This window comes from Episyrphus balteatus, chromosome 1 (genome assembly GCF_945859705.1).
Source record: "Episyrphus balteatus chromosome 1, idEpiBalt1.1, whole genome shotgun sequence".
Lineage (NCBI taxonomy): Eukaryota > Metazoa > Arthropoda > Insecta > Diptera > Syrphidae > Episyrphus > Episyrphus balteatus.
In genome coordinates, this window is record NC_079134.1 from 13,368,923 (window position 1) to 13,383,910 (window position 14,988).

The 14,988-nt window shown below is 29.0% G+C and overlaps 1 protein-coding gene across 1 annotated transcript in view; it reads left to right on the forward strand.

Annotated features, from left to right (window-relative positions):
- LOC129920037 (carbohydrate sulfotransferase 11) overlaps positions 1-14,660 on the forward strand; it is a 16,076-nt gene extending 1,416 nt beyond the window's left edge. The window contains exons 2-3 of the mRNA XM_056001193.1: positions 13,559-14,024; positions 14,088-14,660. Coding sequence (XP_055857168.1) covers positions 13,559-14,024; positions 14,088-14,317 — 696 coding nt within the window. The 3' untranslated portion in view covers positions 14,318-14,660. The remainder of the gene's footprint in view (positions 1-13,558; positions 14,025-14,087) is intronic.
- Positions 14,661-14,988: the final 328 nt, after the last annotated feature.

The following is a 14,988-nucleotide window of genomic DNA, read 5'->3' on the forward strand; positions in this document are numbered from 1 at the left end:
TTGTGTTGATGTTAGAATATTTGTTCTTGTAAGATAATTGAAATTCATTAGTTTCATACGATATAGTGTAGCTGTTTTGTCATACTTATTGGATGTATCAATTCTTTTCAAACTTATAATAGTTTAGATTTAAGATTTGGTTAAAATTTCGTTAAGCATAAAAAAGAAACAAAAGTAAACAAAAAGTTAACCTTTTTGTAGACCGACGGAATCTGAAATCTTAAAAAGTTCAATAATAAAGGGTATTTTGTCTTATTCTCACAGTTGAGTGAAGAAAAATGACAATAAATTCAACAATCAAACGATTCTAATAAACAACCAATCAAAAAAAGCCATAGAAATAAGTTTGACAAATCGACTATGAGTCATGTAAACTTTGGAAGTTTACAATCTGATTTATTTTGCTGCTATCAATTTGTACTAGCATTATTAAATTTCTGATAATAAAAAAAATTGATTGGCGTGGCGTTTCTTAAAAAAATTGCCTTGTAAGTTTATTTAATACTGTAGAAGTGTAGAATTTATAAATTAAATAAATTGCACGACTGGGGTCGCACGTACTTGCTCTTATGCTTAAAGTAACTATAATGTTAAAGCTTTTCATTCAAGAAATTTAAAAATTGATATTTTGAAGAAATTTCATAAGTAGTATAAAAAAATTAAATCTGTTTTTATAATTAATTAAACTCCGTTTTAAATTATCTTAAAAAAATAAAAAATATGCCATTTTATTTCTTGTATAAAAAGGTATTTTTAGAAAAAATTTTTCGAAAATTGTAGGAGCCGTTTTTTAAAAAAATAATTTTTTATATATAAAATTTTTTTAACATTTTTCAAAAAAAAAGTTGGTATGCCATTTTGAAGAAATAATTAATTTACACATAAAAACTAAATTTCAAAATTTTTCATTGATTCGTTTTCAAAAAATTGATTTTTCAAAAAAAAAAAATTTGAAATATTTTTAAAATAACCAAAAATGCGTTTTTTGAAAATTTTCTAAAATTTTAATATTATCTTTACTTAGACACTTTTGTATAAAAATTTTCATTTAAATCGGGTTAATGTTGTACGAGATATTCAGAAACGAAAAAAACCGTTCTATGACAGGTACCGTTAATAACGGTACAAAAAATATTTTTTTTATTTAAAAAGTTGGCTATTATGTAGTACTACACACAAAAATTTTAATCAAAATCGTTAGAGCCGTTTTTGAAAAAAATTAACTTTTCTATTTCCGTTATATGGCAGGTACCGTTAGTTTTGGTCATAAAAAAAAAATTTCAATTTCCCCTCTAGGGAATCACCAAAAACTGCTAACCACCATGTTTGAAGAAAATCACTTCACTCGTTTAGGCTGCAGCTCCAGATAGAGACAGACAGACAGACAGACAGAATTGCCGGACCCACTTTTTTGGCATTCTCCATCATCGTAATGTCATGTAAAATTGTTATCTCGAGTTCGATTTTTTTTACGAATCCTAAACTTGCCTTATAGTACCTATATCGCAAGTAAAAAATAAAAGTGCGCTCATCCATTCCTAAACAATTATTTTTAAAACTTTTTTACTATCAAATTCTTCGAAGTTTCCGCGTCATTATTTTGAAAAAGATCTTTACTTGCTCAAGAGGACAAAAATCAATTGCGTCAATTTAGCTAATATTTAATTTTTACTACTATAGGTAAATGGCTCTCCTTAAATTTTCTTAAATCACGATATTTATTATGTTAATAGTTTTCCGACCATCGTTAATTCTAATTTAAAGGAAAGCTTATAAAAATAAATATTTGTAAGAATAATTGGAAAAAGTAGAAAACAAAACTAGTACACTTCGCGTCACTTGAATAGAAACAACATTTTTTCTTTAGAAAATAGCGATTGGCGCTTTAGTGAGGTAACTTAGTAGATTTTTGGTTTTGCATTTTCAAAGAGGAACTTTTAACAGACAATGTTGTAAAAACAAAAAACCCAAAACAGAAACCGTATGGCTTCTAGTTGCGTTTTTTCGCATTACCTCACAAAAAACAGTGTTTTTTTTGCGTCACTTGAATAGAAACAAGCTCTTAAATTAGATAAAAATGATGAAAAATCATGGAAAACACTAATTATAGTAAGGCAATATTAAGCTTTGACATTATTTGCACATTATAACCAATTATGAGCTACGAGCTACCAATAGGCACCTCAGAAAATGTATAAATAGCAGCTAACATTGGAAATGCACCTGCACTATGCAAAATCGCGAAAGATATTGGAAAATTTGCCAAATTTGGATGAGATAATTTTTAAAATATCGTAAACTAGTGATCAAATCAAAAAATAAGACATGTGAGACCCAAGTCACGAGCAGAGAAAAAAATAACTTAAAAACTAGCTGCAATTTTCTTCACTTTGCCGCTAAAATCGGTCAAAAACGTGGTGTTAGTGCGATGGAAACGTGTTGGTTTGTTTCATCCTGGAAGTTATAAAAGGTGCACAACATTAAAAAATCCTCAAAATGCAAAATAACAACATTTTAAGTTCTACTAAGATTACAAAAAAGTTAACTATTTTATAGTTGCATTCGAACTGAAAAGTAGTGAGGTAAAGAGTGTTTTTTTAAAGGAAAACATACCAACTCAGATGGACCACGTTAATATTAGCCCTATTTCATTGGTTTATAAAAGAATAACCTTTATCGCATCGCCAATAAAGGGCACTAAAATGTATTATAGTAATACGCTTTGTTTTTATGATGTGCAATAGCAAAATTGAAGCTTCATGCTTCAAAAACAGATGCTAACTTTTACAAAGAAATAATGGTAGAAGCTCTTGGCAAGTTTAGGAACGTGGAAGAACAACCGTCTTAGAGATTGCACAAGGATAGTTCAAGAAAAAACAACGCAATAAAAACAAAACAAATGCATTCCGGATAAAAACGAAAGTTTATTTCACTTATTCAATCCTTAAATTGTAGAAAATGTCATTTTCTTAATTTGTAAGAAGTTACCAAACACTTTTATCACTTTCTCCAATTAGGTCCACGATTGTGTACAGTAGAAGTGCATTTTCAATGTTAAGTTCTATTTATGCATTTTCTGTGGTGCCTATTGGTAGCTCGTAGCTCATAATTGGTTATAATGTGCAAATAATGTCAAAGCTTAATATTGCTTTACTATAATTAGTGTTTTCCATGATTTTTCATCATTTTTATCTAATTTAAGAGCTTGTTTCTATTCAAGTGACGCAAAAAAAACACTGTTTTTTGTGAGGTAATGCGAAAAAACGCAACTAGAAGCCATACGGTTTCTGTTTTGGGTTTTTTGTTTTTACAACATTGTCTGTTAAAAGTTCCTCTTTGAAAATGCAAAACCAAAAATCTACTAAGTTACCTCACCAAAGCGCCAATCGCTATTTTCTAAAGAAAAAATGTTGTTTCTATTCAAGTGACGCGAAGTGTATGTATGTATGTAATTGTGTTTTCAAAATTAAAATCCATAGCAGGCTTTAATAATAGAATTTCAGTTTGGTTGAATTAAGGTCATGAAAAAAGAAATAATTAACTGTAGTAATTTTACCCAGTTCTTAAAATACAACAAGCTTGAAGTAACATTACATGGATATAGAACATAAAATAATTAACCCCCAAAATAAATCTGCCTTCCTTTTGAAAAACTTGATTTACTTCAATCTTATGGGGTTTTCGTTTGGTAAATTAATATTTTGATCTATGAATTGATTTTTATTTGCTTGTAGTAGTATTGGTGTGTATTTGTGTCTGACAGCGATCGCAGTTGTCAAATATGAAGATGAACTGGACGAATAAATTAATTCAATCAAAATTACTTGCATTTGAATTCAAAACTATTTTAATTCTTTCTTGAAACCGAAACAAATTACACGGTGTTACAAAAATGAGGTTTTAAAATATACGCGGGCGGAGACCTATCAGGTTTTGTAGAGCTAGTCGCACTGAATACGAAACGGTATTTGAAAATCCCCTAACACCCCCAAAATCTGGAGTTACGGGCAAAAAACGGTTTTTTGGACCTTCACCCATTGAAAAAATTCTAGCTTCGACAATTTTTTACCCATTTTCGATTTTTTTACAGTTTCTGATAAAAGATAAATATACCTTTTTAACAATGTATAAAACATGTAACTCGGTTAAACCACTTAGAATTTATAAGATGTCAAAGTTCAAAAATTCAATTTTTTTTGTCATTTGCCCAACTTCGGCATCAATTTAAAGTATATGTTTTCAAGACAACATGCTATTTAAAAAATATATTCTAAAACTATATCTATTTCCCAATTGATCGAGGTATTTTTTATGAAAATCACTTCAAAATTGGCTTAGAAAAAAAAATTTTTCGATTTCAACCCAGATACAGAAATTGGAACTTTTAGGTATAGAACAAAAATGTTGTTTCGGCACGTAGTAGGATAAGTTGGGCGCCAGGATTTGATGAAGGGTTTTTGTAGAGGAGCTCAATACAAACATTTTTTTTCTTTAAGAGGGGGGTCTATCTCCCCCCGTTTAGGTGGGAGGGGCATTTTTCTAAAAAAAAATTATCAAAATAAAAAAAAATTATTAAAAAACAACGGCAACACTTACAGTAATAAATGATACCATTTCCAAAAGGCAAAATTGTGCATTTGATTCTAATTTTTAAATCAATATAATATTCCCAATAGTTTTTGAAATAAGAGATTTCAAAGTTAAAAATAGGGGAAAATATTTTTTTTAAAACTCATTTTATACTATTTTTGTCCAGACTGTGAATTTTAGTTAATAAATTACTTAAACAGAAAACTGCCTCAATTAATTCCTTATCGAACCGTGAAAACTATATGTTTCTATGTCTTCTAGTTTTTGAGAAAATTGAAAAATTATTTTATCAGATTTTTCTTTTTTCAAAATATTTTTTGTTTTTATTTGTTTTTATTTTTCAATTTTCTCAAAAACTAGAAGACATAGAAACATATAGTTTTCACGGTTCGATAAGGAATCAATTGAGGCAGTTTTCTGTTTAAGTAATTTATTTACTAAAATTCACAGTCTGGACAAAAATAATATAAAATGAGTTTAAAAAAAAAAAATGTTCCCCTATTTTTAACTTTGAAATCTCTTATTTCAAAAACTATTGGGAATATTATATTGATTTAAAAATTAGAATCAAATGCACAATTTTGCCTTTTGGAAATGGTATCATTTATTACTGTAAGTGTTGCCGTTGTTTTTTAATAATTTTTTTTTATTTTGATAATTTTTTTTTAGAAAAATGCCCCTCCCACCTAAACAGGGGGAGATAGACCCCCCTTCCAAAGAAAAAAAATGTTTGTATTGAGCTCCTCTACAAAAAACCTTCATCAAATCCTGGCGCACAACTTATCCTACTACGTGCCGAAACAACATTTTTGTTCTATACCTAAAAGTTCCAATTTCTGTATCTGGGTTGAAATCGAAAAATTTTTTTTTCTAAGCCAATTTTGAAGTGATTTTCATAAAAAATACCTCGATCAATTGGGAAATAGATATAGTTTTAGAATATATTTTTTAAATAGCATGTTGTCTTGAAAACATATACTTTAAATTGATGCCGAAGTTGGGCAAATGACAAAAAAAATTGAATTTTTGAACTTTGACATCTTATAAATTCTAAGTGGTTTAACCGAGTTACATGTTTTATACATTGTTAAAAAGGTATATTTATCTTCTATCAGAAACTGTAAAAAAATCGAAAATGGGTAAAAAATTGTCGAAGCTAGAATTTTTTCAATGGGTGAAGGTCCAAAAAACCGTTTTTTGCCCGTAACTCCAGATTTTGGGGGTGTTAGGGGATTTTCAAATACCGTTTCGTATTCAGTGCGACTAGCTCTACAAAACCTGATAGGTCTCCGCCCGCGTATATTTTGAGTGTTACACCGTGTTATTATCAAACAAAAAGTTGTCAAACAGATAGATGCCAATAATAATGCATATTAGTGTCAGTAAAAGAGGGGTAAATCTGACAAAAAATCCAGAGCTGGAAAACTGATCTAAGATCAAAAAATTAATCAATTTTTTTGGCCAAACGAAGGCAAAAATGAAAAAAATCAGTTTTTTTGACGGATAATCAAAAAATAAATTGATTTTTGTACCAAACAAAACCCCATCAGTTTTTTGATAGATCTAAACCAAAAAATAAATTGATTTTTGTACCAAAAGAAAACCTCATTAGTTTCTCACTCTTATGGAGATTCTTTTGACGATCGGAAAAATTTATTATTTTTTTTTTTGTATTCATTAAAACATTGGATTTTGAAATGTACTAAGCTTACATGAATTTTTTATCAATTTAAGTGCATTATTTAGATGAGGATTTATTGTTTTTATCAATTCGAAATCATTTTATTAAAAATTCAATTCCGCAACTTGTTTTTTAGAAGAAAAGCTGTTAAAAAAAAAGAAATTTGCTTTGAATACTGGTTTCCATTAAACCGGTAATTTTCAATTTTAATGTTGAGGGCTAAGATCCGTTTTTATTTGGTCTTACTCTTCTTTTATGGGACTGGTCCATTTTTAGGCATTTGTGACCATGTTTTGAGAAGAACCAACCTGTCTCGAAATTATTTTCTTTTTTTGGCTTTTCTTCGCTTCTAGGCTTCTTAATAATTTTTCCTCCCCTCTAAGAACACGGGTCATTTTGTAATTGTTCTACTAATTGCAAAATATTCAATATAATTAATATAAAAAGAAATTAAAACAAACTATAATAAGCTACACCACTTTTGATGTATTTAATCAGAATCTGCTAAAATATAAACATTTATAGAAAAAAAAAAAATGAAGTAACTAACAACAAGCACTTATGGTCAAGGTATTTCTGATAGACAAAAAAACAGATTTTTGTTCGGTTTATGATCCGAAAGAGAGTTATACTACATATACCGAACATTTGAGAATTAAATTTTTATCATGAAACAAATTTGGATTTTTTATGATACGAATCTTGAAATTTCCTATTTCTATAATTTTGAGCCCTATAACTCCAAAATAATTTACAAAATAAGTTCAAAAATCAAGATCTAAAAAGTATGAAATATGAAATTATTCTAAAATTGTTATCTGATGTTCGAAAAGTTCAAAAATCTCCAAGGGATAGTTACAAAAAATTTATATTATTTAAGAGGTATTAAAATTTCATTATGTACGCGCATACTAGCTCACTTTAATGATTTATACATTCAAATTTCCTCCATTATGTATTCTGTCAATAGCTTGGCTTTTAGAATTCTAACACTATTTAGCGATATTTAATTACCATAGCCAACCAATCTTATCGTAGGTAATAGAACCATTTATAACTTCTTTAAAAACGAATAAAATCTTCTTCTTTTTTGCGGCATACTATGAAGCACAAAGAATTTGTATGAATAGATTCCTTTTATAGATAAGGAAATGTTGTCTATTCCGCCTGTTTACGATTTCGAACGTGTTTGTCATAATTTATCAAGTGACAATTATTCTATTACTCATGATAGTTTATTCATGTTGTACGTAGGTACCTATCTATTTCTTAGAAAAAAAATTTCTTAGAATTTAAGTCATCATTTCGATGTTTTCTTTAAAAAAAATCAATATTTAATTTGACACATTCAATAAAAATGCAATAAACCTTTATTCAAGTATGTGAAATTCCACAAATTCTTATCAAAATCCCTTAATCAATTATTGTCGTTGTTATCAAAATCCTTTGATAACAAAAAATTTATTAATAAAATTCTGTTTTTAATCGAAACCTGAATTTTAAAATTTTAATAGCGGAAAGTTATTTTTCATCGAAAAAATATACTTTCTCCTGAATCCCACTTCCCAGTGATGGCCGGCATTTAGATGAAATCAAAAGTGCATCACTTGAAGTTTCTGTTGTCTGTTGTTGTTGCAGCATCAATGAAATTCTCTTGCATAGATCTTCTACTGCGGTACCACGAGCGAAAGATTCAACTTTCACGAAAGCAATTCAATTGAAAGAAGCCAGTCAGTGTCGGTAACAGAGTAACTAGTAGGAAAACCTGTCACACCCCAGCACTCGACGCCATCAACTCTATAGCCACCTAGAAAAAATAAACAAATCTCATCCCGAGGCGAATCCGGTGGCAGCGGTGGCTGTGCGGTCGGTCGCCTTGTTGTAATGCAAATAAGGTCGGAAAAGATCATTCGATTCGATTTAATCGCTAAGCACTACCGCTCTGCACGTGTTATATGAAAACAGGCACTTCTCATATTCTCATTACGTATACATGCTGTTTCGCCGATTGTGCCGGAACGTAATACAGAATCACAAAACACAAATTGACAAACTCTGTGACGAATATCGCTTCGCTCAGTCTCATAATATTGTGGACTTTTGTAAGATCTGTGATTGACATTTCAACCACAAATATAATTATTCTTTTTTTATGTAACAAACAATTATTATTATCGTACGATTTATACATACGCACGAAGTCGTAGGCAGGTAGAAGCTATAGCTAGAAATACAAAAAAATTCATTAAAAGTGTTTATATCCGACACCTGGAAAACGGAAAAAGCACTTAGGTCTACGCCAGTACACAGAGTAGAACTTGTAAATTGCGAATGGGCAATCGTGTTTACGCTCTGAAAAAAAAAAAAAAAAAAATAGTGTTTATTTTTTTATTTAATTTATTTTAATAGCTAATAATAGAGGGCTGTGTGAGGACGATAAGCAAAGGTTGATTGACTTGGTGATTGACATTGTCGGCTGTTAAAGATGTCTCAATATTTTATTTCTTCTATGTAGAGAGTCTGATAAAAATACTTCAGGGTCGTGTTGTTTTGTTTGTTTGTTAAATGAAGCCTATATCAGTTTTTTTTTTCTTTTAAATGAAACCTAGCTATTTAACAATCATCACAAAACAAATAAAAAAGGAGTTTGGAGAGTTTTATTTTTTGACTTCATAAATAAACTTATCTACCGTTGGGCTTTGAAGTTCGATTAAATCAATAAAATAAACAAACCAAATTTTTGCATTGGTATATCGAATATCGTTTAGAATAAATTTGAGGGTAGATTTTTTTCATTGTTCGTTTGTTTTAGGTAGGTATAATTTATCTTTGGAAGGTTATAAGATCGGATGACATCAGCAAATAGTGTGAATTGAGTAAGAAACAGTAGAACAGACAGGTTTTAAATAAAGGCAGACCCTAAAACAATGCCGATCTTAGAACTTTAGTTGCTCTTGTTTTTTTTTTATATCGTTTTCTTGCGAGTTGCTTGGCAATTAATTTTCGATGCTAGAACTTTCATTCTCTTTCAATTAAAAAAAATATTTACAAAAATATTGAAAATAAAAAAAAAAAAAAATACATATTAATAGTTGTCTTAAAAATTACGAAAATACATTTTTAAATTGTTTAAATCTCCAATTGAAGTATACCATTTAATATATTGCATAACAAAGAATTTTTTTTTTTGAAAATTTTAATATTGTTTGTAATAAAAATTTTCGAAAATTAAAAAAAAAAAAATAAAATGCATGACTGGGGTCGCACGTACTTGCTCTTGTAGTTCAAAGTATTGTTATCTTAAATAGCTAAACAAAAATTGCAAGTCAAAAAAATTTAAATTAAAATTTTTTTTCAAAAACTTAAAAAAAATTATTTTCAAAAACTTTTTAAAATTTTTTTTTTTATTTTTGACACTTCAAAATTATGTCTCTAAATTTTGAATAAAATTAACTTATGCTTTGATGAACTTATATGAACTTAAAAAATATGTTAATTTTTGAAAAACGGCAACGACATATTTCCGTTCTCCGCATTTTTTGAGAAAAACTAAAAACGCAGTTTTGTAAGAATCAATGGGAGTATTACCTACACCAAATTTAATCAAAATCGTTAGAGCCGTTTTCGAGAAAATTGCAATACCTCGAAAACTTTATATGGGAGATATGCGTTTCAAAGGAGATATTAAAAAATAAAAAAAACCGGTCTAGGGAATTACGTAAAAATCATGTGTACCAAGTTTCAAGCAAATCCGTCCATCCGTTTAGGCCCTAGCTCGATGTACAGATGTACAGACGCACATACGCACAGACGCACGGACCGACGGACGGCATGACGAAAACCACTTTTTTGATCTTCTCCATCATCGTAATGTCGGTTTTGATTAAAACCTCGAATTTTTTTTTCTACACGAAACCAATACTTGCCCTATAGAGCAAGTAAAAATGGTATGTTGTTTTAAAGAACAAATTATTTTTCTAAATATCAAAAATAAATAAATAAATAATATTCCGTCTTGTAAAAAATAATTTAAATATTAAAAAAAATCCAAAATTTATATTTTAAAAAATTTTCGTTAAAATCGACGAAATCAAGAATTAATGGCAAGTAACGTTAATAACAGTGCGAAAAAAAATGATTTCTATTAAAAAATTAGGGCAATAGTTGCCGCATTACTCTTAATTTTTCAATCTAAATCGTAAAAGCCGTTTTTGGAAGAAAACCCTATATCATTTCTGTCAAAGGGCCGTATTTATGAAGTGAAAACTTCTTTAGTATAGTAGTGATTCGAAACAAGATGAGACGAAAAAGCGACAGGAAAAATTAATTGATTATAACTTTTTTTTTAATAGATAGATGAATGAAATGTATACTGTATATGGGTAATTATATAAACTATAACTGTGCAAAATTTCAATTAATTTAATATTCAAAATCCTGAGATAACGGTAAAAGATGTTCTTTTTCTAAACACGTCATATCTTTTGATCTAGAGCACATACAAATATTATTTTACTTTAATACACATGCTAATAATATTACCTTTCATTTGATGTATCACACATAACGGTACCTACCCTACAAGTTACATAATCTTAAATTGAAAAACTTGAAAAATACCTCAAAACACCTGAGAGCTCTTGCCGATGACCAGCCAGCAGTGTAGGAAGTACCGTAATCTCAGTTTGAAATGTCGACATGATTGGCTTTAAAAAATTCTTAATTTGTTTGTAAAAGGTGAAACAATGAGCTATCAGGTGATATAAAATTTTATAGGTTGTCATATATAAAAATATAAAGGTGATGGGATAAAAAAGGTAGATTTTTTCGATTTCTTTTTTTTTTTTGCAAGAAAAATGATTTTTTAAGGTTTCGCTTCTACCACGTGTGAATTGCACACATGATTTTTTTTTCTTCACTCATAAATTCACCTTATCACCGATAGGTTCTTGTTTTTATTCCAATTACAAACAATTCTGAACAAGTCACAGCGACTTATTACTTAATTTACTCCCTCCCAAAAAAAGCACCGCTTTCATCCAAAACTATTTTATGAAGTCTTTTCATGCTGATTTATATCCCAAATGAAACGTTATTACCAAATTTCATTAAGGTGGCCAATCAATTTTTGTTATCTATTCAAAAAAAAACACCCTTTTAACTATGGTATTTTATACACAATTTAAATTCTTGCTTTAAAATTAAATGTATCATAATAACTGAATTTTAGTAAATAGATACCATTATCTATTTTAACAAGTTTTTTCAATAAACAAACATTTTGTGTATGTGTATCAAAAAACCACTTTTCCCATGACTTTTCTTTCACAAAAAAAGAAACACCCTTTCTCTAAAATATTTATATAGATTCTTGGTTTCGTTACAAATAAAATATTTTTTTTTTTCAATTTTCTTTGGGGTATCAATTTTGTCACAGTTCCTTATAAATTTTATTTTGTGTACATTCCTAGAAAAAAATTGTTCTAGGTAACTCTCTATCTATATTACTGAGCGATGATTTAAGAAAACACTTACTTTGGCAATGATAGAAACTTTGTTAAAATCTTGATTTTTAGGAGAAATGTTATTCATTGTAACTGAATTTAAAAAATGTTAATATTTTTTTGATTGCTCAGATATTAATTTTTAAAGGCTGTTGATTTGTTCTTACCCAAGATAATTTTGTACTTTGAGGACAATTTTCTTCGATAAATATGTGATAAACATAGTGTTTTATTAATTTATTCTTATGAAAAAAAAAAAACCAATAATGAACAATAAAGTTATCTACAATTTTGGCAGAAAACTCATACGTTTTATGATACCTGGGAAACCCCGCACCAAGTAAAATCTTAAAAAAATGAGTCAGAAAGGTTGACCTTTGTATAGCATTTTTTGAACTTACGATCTATTTTATTGGTTATGGGTTGAAATCTGATAGCTGAAGAAAAGAGGCTCAAAAATGCTTTTTTCTAAGTTAAATATATTTTGGTTTTATATCGCTTGACCTACCTTACCTTATCAACATCTTTAAGCCAAAAGGTATAGATAATACAGAATAAAATACTTCCTTATTAAATTCTGTTAAATAGCTTATGATATAACTTACGATTGAATTTATCTTAACAAATTGGCTTCATTTAATCAACGAAGGTGTTTTTTTAGTAGTCCCACCAACTATTCCATTAAGTTTTAAGTTAAGTGATATTTTTCTTCATTTTGAATTAAGAACAAACAAAAATACACTGCGGCTTTTTCCTTTATCTTCGTTTCTCAGGTAAACCGAAATATATATTAATTGTATTTTAACATTTTTTTTTTTTTTCAAACGTAAACAAAACAGTTTTCACAGAAGAAGATTTAGATAATGTTTAGGTTTATTTTTTTTAGTTTGTCTGATGTAGATTCAAACTTTTGTTTATCCTTTTTAAAATTAGAAATACTAGGAACTTATTTTGAAAAGCGAAGACGAATAGGTAGGTTTAATATAGCATCTGTTATTTTTGCGGTGAGTCAGTCATTCATTATGGATAGCTTGTAAACTTTCAATTCTAATTGGAACATATTTGCAAATTTAAATAATGTAGGTATAAGTACAAAGCTTATAATCGAATTGGATACGATTGAAGTATGCTTTTCGCACTCGAAATAATATGCCATTGCTATTTTTAGCATACAATTTTAAGAATTTTTTTAAGAATGGCAAAAAAAAAAAAAATAAATGAGCTGAGTAAGTAAACAATTTTGAAATTGCTGTCGACAGTAAAAGTGCTGTCAGGTCAATGAAGAAAAAAAAAAAAAAAATAGTGCAGTGAACTTTCAATTGATTGATTAATAATGATAAACACTGACACAATTATTAAACTAACCAATAAGGTTTTTACTTTCGAGACTATACTCAAATCCGAAAGCAGAAATAGGAAAATATGATCCCCCTTAGACAAAAAGTAGCGGAAGATATACCATTTTCTGTCCTGTCATTTAGAATAAGGATTATTGTTCCAGTTTTATTTTACCAAATACAAATTTTTAGATCTCTTATAGTTCGTTCTGACAAAATATGAACAATTTGTATGCTTATTACAAAAAGTTACCCCAAAAATCTTACTCACTCTAAACTAATCTTTTTATAAATTGACATCTATATGAGCAATTAGCAGCTTTTACTTTATTTCTTTTATCATTATTAAATTCGTGAACTTTAGTGGATCGTTACTGTATCGATAACTACCGATGTTTCCATAAATCCTGAATCTAAATATTTTTGTTTGCTATATTTCCTTCCAGGTAGCCTGCACGAATTGGAAACGAGTCTTAATGATACTCACTGGAAACTGGCAAAATGGCACTGATCCTCTCCAAATTCCAGCTTCACTCGCGCACTCACCAAATATGTTTAAAAAACTAAGCTCTCTAAACGAAGACGAACGCAATACAGTTCTATCAGAATACACCCGTTTCGTTCTGGTGCGACATCCATTCGAAAGATTGTTATCAGCTTATCGCAATAAACTAGAAGGAACATCATCAAGTGCCAAATACTTTCAAACACGAGTTGGTCGACAAATTGTTAAGAGTTTTCGTGTCAATCCAACAAATGCTTCACTTGAAAATGGAGATGATGTGACTTTTGGAGAGTTTGTCCAATATCTTCTTACGCCCGATGTAAGTTTATTTAATCAATCCTTCAATGAGCATTGGGAACCGATTTCTAAGCTTTGCCATCCGTGTGTCATAAAATACAATGTAATTGGTAAGATCTTTAAATAATGAATTCATAACAGTCCTTATAATAATTGTTTCTTATTTCTCGCAGGCAAATATGAAACTCTTCTGGATGACTCAGCACTGGCATTGTACTTAACTGGTGACAATAATCTAACCTTTCCCACCGGCCACAAGTCATCGGGTACTAAAAATGTTCTACGTGAATATTTTGATCCTTTGCCTATCGGTGCTATTCGAAGGCTCTACGAGATATATTTAGAAGATTTTAAATTATTCGATTATGGAGTTGAACACGTTCTAGGGTTTGAATTTGGATAAAAGGTTATTTGCTTATATAAATTTCTTCAAGTAAACTGTACAAAAAAAGATTTTTTTGCTGTTACAAAAAACTATACTTTCCCATATAAGCATTTTTGTTATAATATTATTTGTTGTTATATATTTTTGTTAAAAATATTGTTTGCGCTTGAGATGACCGTTATTGGTAGTTTGTATGTGATATTTGTATTTGAAAGAATTAAGAGAATATTGAAGAAGCTTGTGCTCCTAGGCATTGATCTAGAATTATAAATAATAAATTGTTTATAAAAATTAAACACAAATAAGACATAATTTTAATATGTAAGTCAAAGATAGAAAATAAATTATTTTAATTTTTGGATTTTAATGTTTTTTAATTGTACTAAAATCCTGCCGTATGTGAATTAATTTTGGAATTGTTTTTAAACAACGTACGAGTACGAGTGTATCAAATTTTATTTAATCTAAGCTGAGGTTCTTATCACTAAACTTCAGAATACCAAGTTATGTTTGTTTTTCATGCCGCATATCGACTTAACACATTATTGTGGCCATTAAGTTTGGAAATATTAAACAACTGAGGCAAGTTAACGCTCAATTTTATAAGCTCATAGTTTTTTTTTTTTGCTAAGGGTATCTATATGAGAGATTTAGAGGCACTACGCCTGAAGCCTTTTGTAAACGGGAAG